Source organism: Rattus norvegicus, chromosome 2, assembly GCF_021556685.1.
Source record: "Rattus norvegicus strain SHRSP/BbbUtx chromosome 2, alternate assembly SHRSP_T2T, whole genome shotgun sequence".
Taxonomy (NCBI): domain Eukaryota; kingdom Metazoa; phylum Chordata; class Mammalia; order Rodentia; family Muridae; genus Rattus; species Rattus norvegicus.
The window spans coordinates 112,261,296-112,275,091 of NC_141535.1; the positions used below are offsets into that span (position 1 = coordinate 112,261,296).

The 13,796-nt window shown below is 45.5% G+C and overlaps 1 protein-coding gene and 1 long non-coding RNA gene across 5 annotated transcripts in view; one reads left to right on the plus strand and one right to left on the minus strand.

The window, feature by feature from the left end:
- The window catches only part of Pld1 (phospholipase D1), a 206,309-nt gene that overhangs the window by 85,422 nt on the left and 107,091 nt on the right, over positions 1-13,796 (plus strand). For all 4 annotated transcript variants that reach the window (XM_087616305.1, XM_087616307.1, NM_001399082.1 and 1 more), the window contains 2 exon segments: positions 11,248-11,438; positions 12,311-12,438. In XM_087616305.1, coding sequence (XP_087472431.1) covers positions 11,279-11,438; positions 12,311-12,438 — 288 coding nt within the window. In that variant the 5' untranslated portion in view covers positions 11,248-11,278.
- Positions 1,425-8,625, minus strand: LOC147996199 (uncharacterized). Its single transcript, XR_015671496.1, has 3 exons — positions 8,233-8,625; positions 5,161-5,232; positions 1,425-2,676 (listed from the first exon to the last, which is right to left on the minus strand). It is a non-coding gene; the product is annotated as an uncharacterized LOC147996199 (long non-coding RNA).

Consider the following 13,796-nt stretch of genomic DNA (forward strand, 5'->3'; position numbering starts at 1 on the left):
GACTAAGCTCAGGCCTGCAAAGGGCTGGGATCCCCGCTCCCTGCAGCACCAGCCAGATGCAAATTTTCTTCCTCTGGTCACTGCCATAAGGGCTTCTGTGTAGGGCAGGATGGTTCAATGGAAAACTATTGGGTGTCGACAGTCTGGTGCTAGCATATACCTCCTGCCTGAGGTGAGGATGCACAGTGGGCTTTATGGGGAGTGCCATAACTCCAGAGCAACCAGAATAGAAGGAAAAGAGACAAGAAGAACAACCAGGAGAAAAGCAAGATGCTGGCTGCTGTGCTGACCTCCATATTCACAAAGCAGCAGTCAATTACTCATTCTTAAAGGCTCCTTCCTTGTAGAACCACTTCAGGGCACCAGTGTGCATCTCTACGTCAGGATAAGGATGGGTATAGAAGAGGCTCCGCCTGCCATTGGTCAGAACTCCTCAGGGAGTGGGACTCCCTCCATGCTTCCCAGGTAGTCGTTTCCTGGACTCCAGGACCAGGGACTGTGGAGGGTCTGTGTGGGTCAGTGGAACTCTTGTGTTGAGTGTTTGGAGACAGTGCAGAATCCCAACCTCCACTACTGAGGCAAGTGAAGAAACCTGAAACCTTGTAAGAGGACATAAGGCCAACTGTGACCAGGATCTGTATGGACTGCCTCTGTATGACAGGATCTTGCTTCTCAGGAAGCAAGCAGGACCTCAGAGGCCACTCACGCAGAAGTGTGAAGCTCTGGTGTACTGGTGACTCCCCGTTCCACTCTTGACCTGCCTTGAGAGATGAATAAGGAGTGTGTTTGATGCATGTTGCTCACACTGCCATGGTTGGCACAGAATAGGACTTCAGTGAACGTAGATAACATTTTTCCCATGACAGTTGGATGTGCCTCGGGAAGCAAAGAGCTGAGACAGTCTAGAAATAGCTACAAGGAAGGGAATACTGAGCCCTAGGATACACCAGATGAAATGCATAGGAAAGCTCTTGTCAGGCAAAATGGATGGTCAGAAGACCACCCAGGGAGGTCCACAAATTTAGGGAAATTTGGGGGTGAATCAGAAAGCATCTTTTTTTCCTGCCTCTAGGGCTCAATGGTATCTGTGGGAACTGATTGCTGCTTCTATGTCAGAAAGCTGCCCTGGTTGCCTGGGGTCAATGTTGATAAAGGTTGTCAGGGACCATTTTCATCAGCATGTAAATGAGATACAATACCAGTGAGACTTGCTAATGGGGAATTAACTATGGATCTGGAGAGATGGCTCATTGGGCAAGAGCAGCACCCACATCGTGGTTCACAACTGTCTGTAACTCCAGGCACAAGGCCTCTGATGCCCCTTTCCGGCCTCTCTGGGCACTGTGTACTTATGGTCCACAGACATATATTCAGGCAAACACTGACACATGAAATAAAAAAAAATCTCAAAGGAAAAAAAAATAGAAAATGAAACATGTCAAGGCCTTTTCTAGGTTCTAGGTTTTCTGTTGGTTTGTTTGTGTCATTAGCTGTGTGAGAGAAATTGTATGTTCTCTGTCTTCTCCGATGTTGAGGTTACTTATCACCATCTTCTCTGGCCTTGACACCTTTGGGAGAAAATCGTAGCATTGTTGGATATGTCCTATGAAGGGTTTACCATGAAGCCTGGAAAGGAAAGTGAAGGAAGATTGTTCTGGGTTCCCAACATCTGATTTGATTGTGAATGCTGAGGGAAGATAGTGCTTGGAAACCAGACTTTCGACCCTCCAGAATAGCAGGACGTGCACACAGAACTGGGCAGGGGAGGGATGTGTGGTTCCGTGTTATAGCCTCTGCTCTTCGAGGTATGGTCGAAAGTGCAGGACCCAGGTGGAACAGGCCTGTGGCTTTCAGGTCAGCCAGACCTCAGCTGCTAGCTGGTGTCCCCACCTCCTGACTGTCACCTGGACCAGCTTGTCTGTGAAGCTGTTGCCGGGACCACTTGGCAGGTTGCAGGAGGAGCTCTCGGCCAAAGTTTGGTGCACTAAGTTCCCATAGCAATTCTCAGTGCTGGCCGCCAATGAGCCATGCCATTCGTGCTATCTTCTCGGGGCCTTTTGTAACAGGAGGTCTTTGCATCTGAGAGCCTCTGCAGTTTAAGAGGAAGACATTCCTGTGTGGCCTGTAGATGGCAGGTTCTCTGTGGACAGCTCACTGACTTCAGCTAATATCAAATAATCATTGAGCATCTTTTCTGTGAGATCTGACTGGTCACAGCATTGCCCTATTTCCCCCAGGAATGTCTCCAATCTCCTGCATTGGATAGCTGTGTCCGCCATCTAAATGTGACTGCAGTTCAGTGGACAGAGCTTTTATAATGTGCTCATTACAGAAGGATGTTCATGGGCCCAGGAAAACATATGGGACACAGTGTGTATGAACAGCTGTGCATTTTTCATGGGGCTTTAGGCTCAGACATGTCACAAAAGGCACAAAGGCGACTGGGCTCCCATGTTAGTTACCTTTCCATGCTGTGGCAGATGCTTGGTAGAAGCAACTTAAGGGAGGTATAGACCATCCTGGTAGTAAAAGCATGGAGGTAGGAGTTTGAGGTGACTGGTCACACTGTGTCTGTTGTCAGGGAGAAGAGAGATCATCCTGGTTTCTTCTCTAATCAGTCCAGGACTCCAGCATGTGTGTTGGTGCTGTGAAGAGACTCCTTGATCATGACAACTCCTATAAAGGAAAACATTTGATTGGGGCTGGTGTACAGTTCAGAGGCTTAGTTCATTATCATCACAGTGGGAAGCATGATGGTCACCGGCAGACATGTTGCTAGAGTGGTAGCTAAGAGTTCTAAATCAGGATCAGCAGGCAGCAGGAAGAGAGTAAGACTGGGCCTGACTTGATCATCTGAAACCTCAAAGCTTGCTGCCCAGTGATAAACTTCCCCCAACAAGGCCACACCTACTTCAACAAGGCCACACCCACTCCAAGAGGCCACACCTACTTCAACGAGGCCATACCCACTCCAACAGGCCACACCCACTCTGACAAGGCCACGCCTCCTAATAGTTCCACCCAATTGAGCTCATACTACCTATGAGCCTAGGCAGACTATTTCCATTCAAACCACCACACTGCCACTTACATTTAGGGTGGGTCTTCAGACCCCAGTTAATTCTACCAAGAAGTCCTCACAGGTGCATCCGGAGGCTCGCCTCCCAGATAATTTCAAATCTTGTCAAGGGCACAAGCAAAAGCCACTTGGAAAACACATGGGCAGTTCCATTTCAGGACCAAGGAAGAATTGCATGAACAGCTGGGCCAGGGAGGCTGATGGGTGGTGTCGTCCTGGATAAGCCATCTACAGTTGTGCTTTACAACGGGAAGCTAACTGATTTCTTTACCATTTGTGTGCTATAGTCCAAAAGTCAGAAGGCTTGGCCAAGAGGCAGCTGCATTCTCTGAGTGGCCCAGCCAGCTGTGAAATAGCTTGTTTCTTCGGGAAACTAAGTAGAGTAAGACAGGACACTGCCTAGCAAGGCAGCCTTGAAGACTTCCACAACTAAGCAAGCGTCTCTATACAGACCTCTTTGCTGAGCTACAGGGCGCACCAGCAACCAGGGTCACCTTTACCTGTAGGTGCACCTCCCTGTCATGGCTTCCTCATCTAGGAGTGGCACTGCAGTTCACAAAGGTGACACTGACATTCTGGAGTTGACTGTTGGCCAGTCTCTGACAGTAAGGACAGAACCGTCATGGTCATCTGACCTTTCCTTGTACTTCTGACATTTAATTCAATATTTAAGGTTTTTATTTTGTTATTTTATGTGTATGGATATTTTGCCTGAATGCAGGTCTGTGAAACTGCATGCTTGCAGTGCCTGTGGAGGCCAGGAGAGGGCGTCTGATCCACCGGAACTGGAGTTGTAGATGGTTGTGAGCGGCTAAGTGGGTGCTGAGAGTTGAAACCAGGCTCTTCAGAAGAGCAACCACTGAGCCCTCTCTCCAGCCTCCGACATTTAATTTTTATGGTGAAGGAACATAACAGGGTTTCCTGCTGATATATTCGTGGATGTGAAATTCTTAAAAATCTAAGGTCAAAGAAAACGTTAAAAGCTTAAAAAAAAAGAAACCCACCATGTTTTATTTTCTCAAAATATATAGTTTAGAAGGTAAAATATTCCACTACTTTATTTAAAGTCAGTTAAACTCAAAAAATATTTATTCAAGGCTTCCTGCATCACTAGAGATTTCAGTCAGTTTTCGGTTGTGATTTTTTATGCTTTAGGGAGCACCAACTCTATCCCATAATAGCAACTTTTCTGCGATCAGAGAGAGCTCTGTGATGAGGGTGGTTCTGTCATCGTGAACTATGGGAAACCACAATCCCCATTAATTAATGTTTCTTTCAGTGGTCTGATTATATAATTCACATCTGTAGTTAAGATTTGGGTTTTTGGCTTTGAAATCTGTTATGCTGATTTCTCTGGCTAAGCACAAATATCACAAGGGAGACATGGTTACGGCATAGTCACTTACAAAGGAAGTAGAAACCAAGACATAATTGTCTTCAAAGAATGCAGTACTAGAGGTTTTGTTGTTATAATTCCCTCTTAAAATTATGTTTGCATTTTTTAATTAATTTTTTCATATGATGTGTTTGATATATTTAATCATATTCTAAGAGTCTCCCGGTGGCCTTCCCTCCCCCACCTCTAGCCATGGACGGTTTGTTAGCTGAACTCTGGAGTTAGAAGGTTGGCTTCCTCACTTCCTGTTCATGGGACCCTCTGCAGGTATCCTCTCTTTTCTAGGCTGGTATGGCTGCTAGCGGGACCCAGCTCCCGAGATGGTTGTGGAATTGGTATCTTTGTATACAACGCCTGGCATGTAGGTCATTCTTAGCAAATGTTAACCAATGCTAATGTCTACTGTATCATCAGTGACTGCCGCTGGCAATGTTACTGTCACTTTAGCTAGTATGCATTATTATGTGAGAAGGAAAATTCCTGTTCTTGTTCCCAGTCCTGTTGAAAGTGTGAAAGAAAGCCCTAGTCCTCTGCCTCCTTCACTGAATGGTGAGGTTATTAAAATACTTGCTGCAAGGAGCTTTGATTCTGGTATCCAAAATCAGAGAAAACAAAAGGAATGGAAAAGAACCCTGTTTACCTCCCAGATACACATGCAACAGAATCACAACCCAGGAGCTCTTACCTGTCTGCTGGCATCATCTCTTCTTGGTACAGAGTAGTGGGGAGGGGAAAGGAGGGCTATCTACAGTTTCAACTGTAAAGAAATAAAAGAAGGAACTACATTATCTCAGATGCCAACACTGAAGGTGGGCATATCCAGTGCTTGGGTAACTCAGGCTGTAACCATGGCAACTGCTTTGCTCCAAGATAGATTGCCTTAATTAAAACAACACATCGACTAATAAGTGGAGAATTGACAGCATAGGAACAACCATGAGCTCACTGTTTGATTTTGAAAACTAATACCAGCGACAGAATTGTGGGGTAATAATTTATGGCATGATGTGGAAAACCCAATAAAGACAACGATGCTCAAACCATGCCTTCATTTTCCTACTGTTAGTGGTAAAATCTTCATGATCAGACGTGTAAATCTGTGAACCCTTTAGGTCACCTAAAATTTCTTAATGTCTTTTTTTTTATTATTATTAACTTGAGTATTTCTTATTTACATTTCAAATGTTATTCCATTTCCTGGTTTCCAGGCAAACATCCCCCTAACCCCTCCCCCTCCCCCTCTATATGGGTGTTCCCCTCCCCATCCTCCCCCCATTACCGCCCTCCCTCCAACAATTACGTTCACTCGGGGTTCAGTCTTGGCAGGACCAAGGGCTTCCCCTTCCACTGGTGCTTTTACTGGGCCATTCATTGCTACCTATGAGGTCAGAGTCCAGGGTCAGTCCATGTATAGTCTTTGGTAGTGGCTTAGTCCCTGGAAGCTCTGGTTGGTTGGCATTGTTGTTCGTATGGGGTCTCGAACCCCTTCAAACTCTTTCAGTCCTTTCTCTGATTCCTTCAATGTTCTCTGATTCCGTTCTCAGTTCAGTGGTTTGCTGCTGGCATTCGCCTATGTAATTGCTGTATTCTGGCTGTGTCTCTCAGGAGAGATCTACATCCGGTTCCTGTTGGCCTGCACTTCTTTGCTTCATCCATCTTGTCTAATTGGGTGGCTGTATATGTATGGGCCACATGTGGGACAGGCTCTGAATGGGTGTTCCTTCTGCCTCTGTTTTAATCTTTGCCTCCCTATTCCCTGCCAAGGGTACTCTTGTTCCCCTTTTAAAGAAGGAGTGAAGCATTCACATTTTGATCATCCGTCTTGAGTTTCATGTGTTCTGTGCATCTAGGGCAATTCAAGCATTTGGGCTAATAGCCACTTATCAATGAGTGCATACCATGTGTGTTCTTCTGTGATTGGGTTACCTCACTCAGGATGATATTTTCCAGATCCATCCATTTGCCTATGAATTTCAAGTCATTGTTTTTGATAGCTGAGTAATATTCCATTGTGTAGATATACCATGTTTTCTGTATCCATTCCTCTGTTGAAGGGCATCTGGGTTCTTTCCAGCTTCTGGCTATTATAAATAAGGCTGCAATGAACATTGTGGAGCACGTGTCTTTTTTATATGTTGGGGCATCTTTTGGGTATATGCCTAAGAGAGGTATAGCTGGGTCCTCAGGTAGTTCAATGTCCAATTTTCTGAGGAACCTCCAGACTGATTTCCAGAATGGTTGTACCAGTCTGCAATCCCACCAACAATGGAGGAGTATTCCTCTTTCTCCACATCCTCGCCAGCATCTGCTGTCACCTGAGTTTTGATCTTAGCCATTCTCACTGGTGTGAGGTAGAATCTCAGAGTTGTTTTGATTTGCATTTCCCTTATGACTAAAGATGTTGAACATTTCTTTAGGTGTTTCTCAGCCATTCGACATTCCTCAGCTGTGAATTCTTTGTTTAGCTCTGAACCCCATTTTTTAATAGGGTTATTTGACTCCCTGTGGTCTAACTTCTTGAGTTCTTTGTATATTTTGGATATAAGGCCTCTATCTGTTGTAGGATTGGTAAAGATCTTTTCCCAATCTGTTGGTTGCCGTTTTGTCCTAACCACAGTGTCCTGTGCCTTACAGAAGCTTTGTAGTTTTATGAGATCCCATTTGTCAATTCTTGATCTTAGAGCATAAGTCATTGGTGTTTTGTTCAGGAAATTTTCTCTAGTGCCCATGTGTTCGAGATGCTTCCCCACTTTTTCTTCTATTAGTTTGAGTGTGTCTGGTTTGATGTGGAGGTCCTTGATCCACTTGGACTAATGTCTTATGAATCAGGGAAATTCAGGAAGCTGACCTGACACGTTTCCATTACTATGGTGACTGGGGATTCAGACAGTCCTGCTCAAGGTGTGGCATTTAAACTAGAGGACACGTCCTATTGTCAGAGAGCACAGACTTCATAGGAAAGATTGGATTTCTAGTCATACAAGCCGTAAAGTAAAACCAATGCTTGTGAACCTCAGTAACTAAGTCTGTATTAGAACCAGTCACATCTGCTTTTAAAAGTCAGCCCTTCATAGAAGAGATCCTTCGCTGGTTAGGGGCTTATGGTGGTTTGAATGAGAATGGCTTAGTCATCGGGGAGTCTCACTGCTTGAGAGGCAAAGGGAACTGTGGTCTTGGAGGAAGTGTGTCACTCGACTTGGGCCAAAGAGGTTTCAAAAGCCGAAGCCAGGCCCAGTGGCTCTCTTCTCCTGTGGTCTGCGGATCTGAATGTAGAACTCTGCTCCTTCTCCAGAACCATGTCTCTCCTTGCTTGCCTCCATGCTCCCTGCCATGCTGACAACGGACTGAACCTCTGAAGCTGTAATGCTTTTTCTTGTAAGGGTTGCCAAGGTCATGGTGTCTCTTCACAGCAGTAGAGCTCTGACTAAGACTGAGCATGTACTACTCCTGCATAAGACCTGAGTTCAGTGCCCAGCAGCAACTTGGGGTACCTCACGGCAGCTGGTGTTCCAGCCCCAGGGGATTTGACGCCTTCTAGACTCCTCAAACGCTCACATGCAATTGCTCACAAGCACAAGTACACATAAGTAAAGAAAGATAAATATGTAACTATATCAGAGATGACTCTGACACAAGTTGAGTGCCCTTGGACAAATACCTAAGTTCCGTAGCACAGTCATACCTCTGAAGTAAATTACAAGTAGCAAAATTAAATAAATAAAATCAAATAACAAAGTTGTGCTAAAATTATGCTTACCCTACAATAGATGCTTTATACTGAATAATCTTCTCATCTTTGACTCTCAGTTTCTTTCCTCGGTTTTCCTTAAGGTTCCATGTGTTAGCATGCTTCTTTGCTCTTACCCGGAAAGGAGACATTTACTTTAGCTGAAGCCAATGCCTTTCTTCTACTTACCCCGGAATCTAGATTAGTTTCTGTGTGATGATTAGACTTAGAAAAATATCCTAGGACTTTGCCAGAAAAAAGAAAGGCTAGGCTGAGAAAGTTGGGAAAGTAAATCATAAGTCTATTCGATCAATAAAAATCTCTAAAAATCTTTAAAAATTAACAAATAACTCTATGATGTAATTTCTGACTTGGTTTTCCTTATCTCCTTTCCTCTTCTCGTTACCTCGTCTTTTAAATAATGGGAAACTTGGCTTAATGTTGGCATCTTACAAGTGGCTCTTTGTTGGATTAGGAGAAAAGGAAACAAATATTTTAACTGTGGCCCCAAGGCAGCGCCTCCCCAGTGAAAGCTGGAAAAACATTAATTAGGTAATTTAGGCTGAAAGCACCGGTCCACCCACACTGTCTTATTTAAAATGCAAAAGTACATGGAGTAATTCCTGGAGACCTGAAGGTGGTTAAATTAGTTAAATTGTCTTGGAGGCTAACCTGCTTTATGGTATCTCTTATACATAGTTAAGGTTTTATTGTTAAAGGACCTTGGGAATGAAACTTGTAGAGGAGGAAGCCAAGATCCCAAGGCCGAGTACTGAAATGGCTTTGTCCAGTGAACACTAAATTGTAGGAAAACATTATTTCCTTTCATGCCACTATAGTCAATGGTTACAGAGGCTCCCCTCGGGGCACATCTGAATATCTGCACTTGCACATCTCCAAGAATTAGAAAGATAATTTGGATATGAGAGAGGGAGAGAGTTGAAAGGAAGAGACACAGGCAACAATTTGACAATGGTAAGGTGAAAAAACAGATTAAATTTCCTTACAGTCAACAGAGAGAAAGAGAGATGAGAGGCTGGTAGCCAGTTCACAGGGATCTCTGATGTATAATAATCATAGACATGGGGCACAGGGCAAGACAGAACCTCCCTCCTCCACCCTGTCTCCGCATTTCCAAACAAGGTCTCTACCAGACACAGCACTGTCTAGGTTTTGGTGACGTGTTATCATATGAGCTGACCACAGGGCACACCCAGCCTCTCCACAGAACCTGTAGGAGAGAATCCAGTCAGGAATCCTCCTCTCAGGGGACTCTTTTCTCAGAAAGTTCAAGACTTTGGCGGCAGCCTAGGATGAACTAGGGATTATATAGCTGTTTCCCCCAAACCACACAGCAGGTGGTCTTTAACTCATCCTCACATTTCCTATGTGTGTATGCACATGTGTATGTATGTGCACATGTGAGTACACGTGTGTATGCATATGGGCATGTGTGTGCACGTACGCACATGTGAGTATATAGGCATGGGTGCATGTGCCACTGACACGTGTGGAGGTCAGAGAATGACTTCCAGGACTTGGTTCTCTCTTTCTACCATGGACCCAGAGGCTCAACTCAGCTTGCCTGACTTAAATGGCAAGTGATTTTATTCGCTGACCTGTCTCAAAGGCCCCAGTTTTACAGTTTCAGCCATTGCTTCTCACACACAGTGAGTGCTAATTTAATGTTTGTGAGCTCCAGTAGAAGATGAGCATGTGCAGAAGAGTTAGCCGTGTGAGACTCCCAGCTTAGGCCTGGTTGTATCACAGATGATTTCTATGTTGGACGATATGGACTTTTCATTCAACTCTAACAGCAGTGCTGATTGCTTAACCCTCCATATTTTAAACGAAAAATAAAATCCATCTGAAGTCTCCTCCCTGGGCACTGTTGTGCAACGACTCACGTTATTAGGTGTCAGGATGAAATAGAGCCGGCTTTCTTAGAAAGGGGGAGAGAAATAATAATCCCAGCACCTCTGGTGTCTTTAGGACCACGTATATTAATCTGCTTCCTTTCAAGACACATACTCCACCACTCATGCAAGGTCATGGCCAAAGCCTCACATCTTCGATGGCAGGGCACTTTGCTAGGGAGCCAGCTCCAGACAAAATACAGAAAGGTTATGTTACCATAAACATTTTATTCTTTTTGTTACTGAGAGGCCTCCGGGTGACCGTGCTCATCTTTGCAGTGTGGGTTCTAGGATCTAACTCAGGTCATGAGGCTTGGGGGACAAGCTCCTATACCCACTCAGATGTCTCATCAAGCATAAGAAAGGATGTTTACCTCTGCGTATTTGGATGTGGGAAATTCCCTTGATTTTCTTTAGGAGAGTGTAACTTATTCCTCATGTATTATACATTTTACATGCATTGTTCTCATCTTGCCTTTCCTTTCCTTTCCTTTCTTCTCTCACCCTCCTTTCCTTTCTCTCCCTCTGTCTGTCTTTCTTTCTTTCTTTCTTTCTTTCTTTCTTTCTTTCTTTCTTTCTTTCTTTCTTAGACAGGGTTTTCCTAATGTGGCCCTGGCTAGCCTGGAACTCACTAAGTAGACTAGGCTGACCTTAAACTCAAAGAGTTGTGCCTGCCTCCGTCTCTAAGAAGCTGTGATTAAAGGGTGGGCTACCATACCATGCCAGGCTGCTTTGTACTCTTAATTTGAGCTTATTCATTAAACAAGGAAGGATATCTTCTCTGCAAAAGCATCCCCAGTCTCTCCCTCTCCCTCTCCCTCCCCTCCCCCCTCGACTCTCCTCACTTATTCACATGCATAAAATACAGTGAGGGAAATGCTGGCATGTTGTTCCGTGCAGTGTTGCATTCTTTTTTATACTCCATGGTTGTTTTGCTCCACATTAGCCTGCCTGGTGGGAATTGTCTGAAGGTGATGCAGGAAGGTGGGCAGAGTGGTTCTGTGTAATTCCCTCGCCTCACCTAGAGTTGCTTTGTTTGTTTCTGCTTTATCTACACCCGGTTTCAAATCCTGAGCTAGGGATTTCCTCAGCCCAGTGTATCTGAGTGACACCTTGTCTTCTTTCCCAGCCCCTCTGTTTTTACCCTGTCAGAAGTTAGAATGTCACTAAGAAGTGAGGCCCGGGTGAACACTTCTACACTGCAGAAGATCGCCGCAGATATGAGCAACCTGATAGAAAATCTCGACACCCGGGAACTTCATTTTGAGGGAGAGGAGGTGGAGTATGATGCATCTCCAGGAGACCCCACGGCTCAGGAAGGTAAGGACAGACCATGGATGGCTCAAATCTTCCTCAGGGCTGGCTGGCAGAGCAGAGTGATGAACAACCAGAGAGCGGCCTCCTTCCTTGGAGATGCAGTGTTTGGGAAGAGAGGGCTTCTCAAGGCTTACTTATTTTAGTTATGATTTATTTTAATTTTTATTGTAGGAGAATGGTGACTCTAAGTGACCAGATCCCACAGTCTACATGACCAGATCCCATGTCCCCCCAGAGGTCTGGGACAGAGTTAGACCATGCTATCTGATGGCTTCACAGCCCCTACTTTATAGTCCTGCCCAGTACCGGGCTCCTCTATTTTCTTGTTGCCTAGGTTATCCCAGACTGAATCACAGGCTGTAAAACTTTCTCCAGCCCCTGGAAAGGAGACAGAAATCCTTTATTTTCCTCCTTCTAGAGGATTTCTCTGCATGCTCTTCCTGGGCTTCCCCTCACCCTGTCAGATGTCTCCCACTCTTCCTTTCTTACTCCCACTCTCAGTGCAGTGCCGTTCCAGACTTTAAAAGGAAGCCTCTCTTACCTTTAAGCCCTCATCATGTTGTCTCTGATATATAATATAGTGTCCCTTAACGCTGTCCTACCTCAAGGCTGAGTCATGTCTCCCTTGGTCCTGAGACCCTCTCTCCTAAGAAAGCTCATTCCTGGGGGTGGGGGGGTGGGGGGGCAGTTTTATGTCAGCTTTTCCCAAAACAATCGTGTGGGTCTCCTGGATGAAACCCTCGTCATCAGGCTTGGTGGCAGCATCTTCACCCAATGGGCCCCATCAACCCCATCTTAACAGCTAGGACTCTTTCCACGGCGCGATGCTGCTCCCCTCTCTCACTGGAATAACCTTGCCCCTTTGTCTTTTTCAGCGTGCATCCCATTCTCTTCTATTTACAACACTCAAGGATTTAAGGAGCCCAACATCCAGATCTACCTCTCTGGCTGTCCTGTAAAAGCACAAGTACTGGAAGTGGAGCGCTTCACGTCGACCTCGAGGGTCAGGGCGCTTTGGGTTCATCTGGTTTCAGTTTTATCCACTATGCGTCAATAAATAGTGCTGTCCGGCTGACCCTGTTCTCTTCTCTCAGCTGTGATACTGTGGTTGGGCTTTGGTTATCACTTCCAAGTTCTCTTCACAGCTCAGGAATTTGCTTCCTTCTCATAAACTCTTTTCATACACCCCCCCTTCCCCCGTCCCACCCCTTGGGAGTGGTGCTCCTCAGGAGCCGTGCTCCTCGTGGCTGTGAGATGAGGTCTCCGTAGCTGAACCTGGCTTTCAGCTCTTGCCTCTCCTCCTTCCACCTCTCCAGGTGTGAGCAGCCATACTGCCACAATGTTTCTTTATTTTTATTTTGGACAGCGTTCAAGGGCTGGTGAGGTGGTTCGGTAGGTAAGGCACTTGCTGCCAGGACTGGGACCCTTAGTTTGATCTCTGAAGCCAGGTCAGGGAGTGGACTCCTGGCAAGTGTCCTCTGATCTCCACCGAGTGCTATGACACACGCATGCCCACAGACACGGAGACAGGAAATAAGTAAATGCATGGAAAGAAACACATACGAAAGAACAGCATCACTAAAGAACAGGATCATTCAAGGCAATCTACTAATTTAATAACTGGCAAGATGCTCTTTCTCTCCTGTACTCCTCTCACTTGGACTTTTGGCTGATCTCTATCTGTTAGGTCTCAAACCTAGGACAAATGGCTGAGGGGCCTACTTAACATATCAAAACGGATGTGACTGCCAGGTTCTCCAGCATCCCTCAGTCCTTACCTATTACAGGGTATGGTTGGCATACTGTCCCCCACCCCCATCATAAACTTCTCCAGCCAGTGGCTGTGCTTCTTTTCTCCAGAGCCCTTCCCGCTGGAGCCCAGCCATTTGGTTACCCTGCCTCTTTTGTCTCCCCTTTACTCTTCTGGCTCTCCCTCTCCCCTCCCCCTTCTCCTCACAGGGCCCAGATCAAGGTCAAGTTCACTCTGTGCTCTCCCAGATGCCCCTGCCTTTGACTCTGCTCTCCCTCTTATCTACAATAAGCCTTCCCCCCACCACATTTTATTTCTTTTGTTTTTTTTTAATTCACTATCCATTCTAACTGAAGGCCATGTATAAGTCAAGAGAAGCTCTATGTTTCCTAAGGCTTCTTTAGCAAGAAAATATGAATACTACTTATCTCTTTTTACACACACACACACACGCGCGCGCGCGCGCACCAGGCATAGTGATACACATCTTTTCTTTATGATTTTTATTTATTTTATGTATGTGAGTACACTGTAGCTGCCCTCAGACACAGCAGAAGAGAGCATCAGATCCCATTACAGATGGTTGTGAGCCACCATGTGGTTGCTGGGAA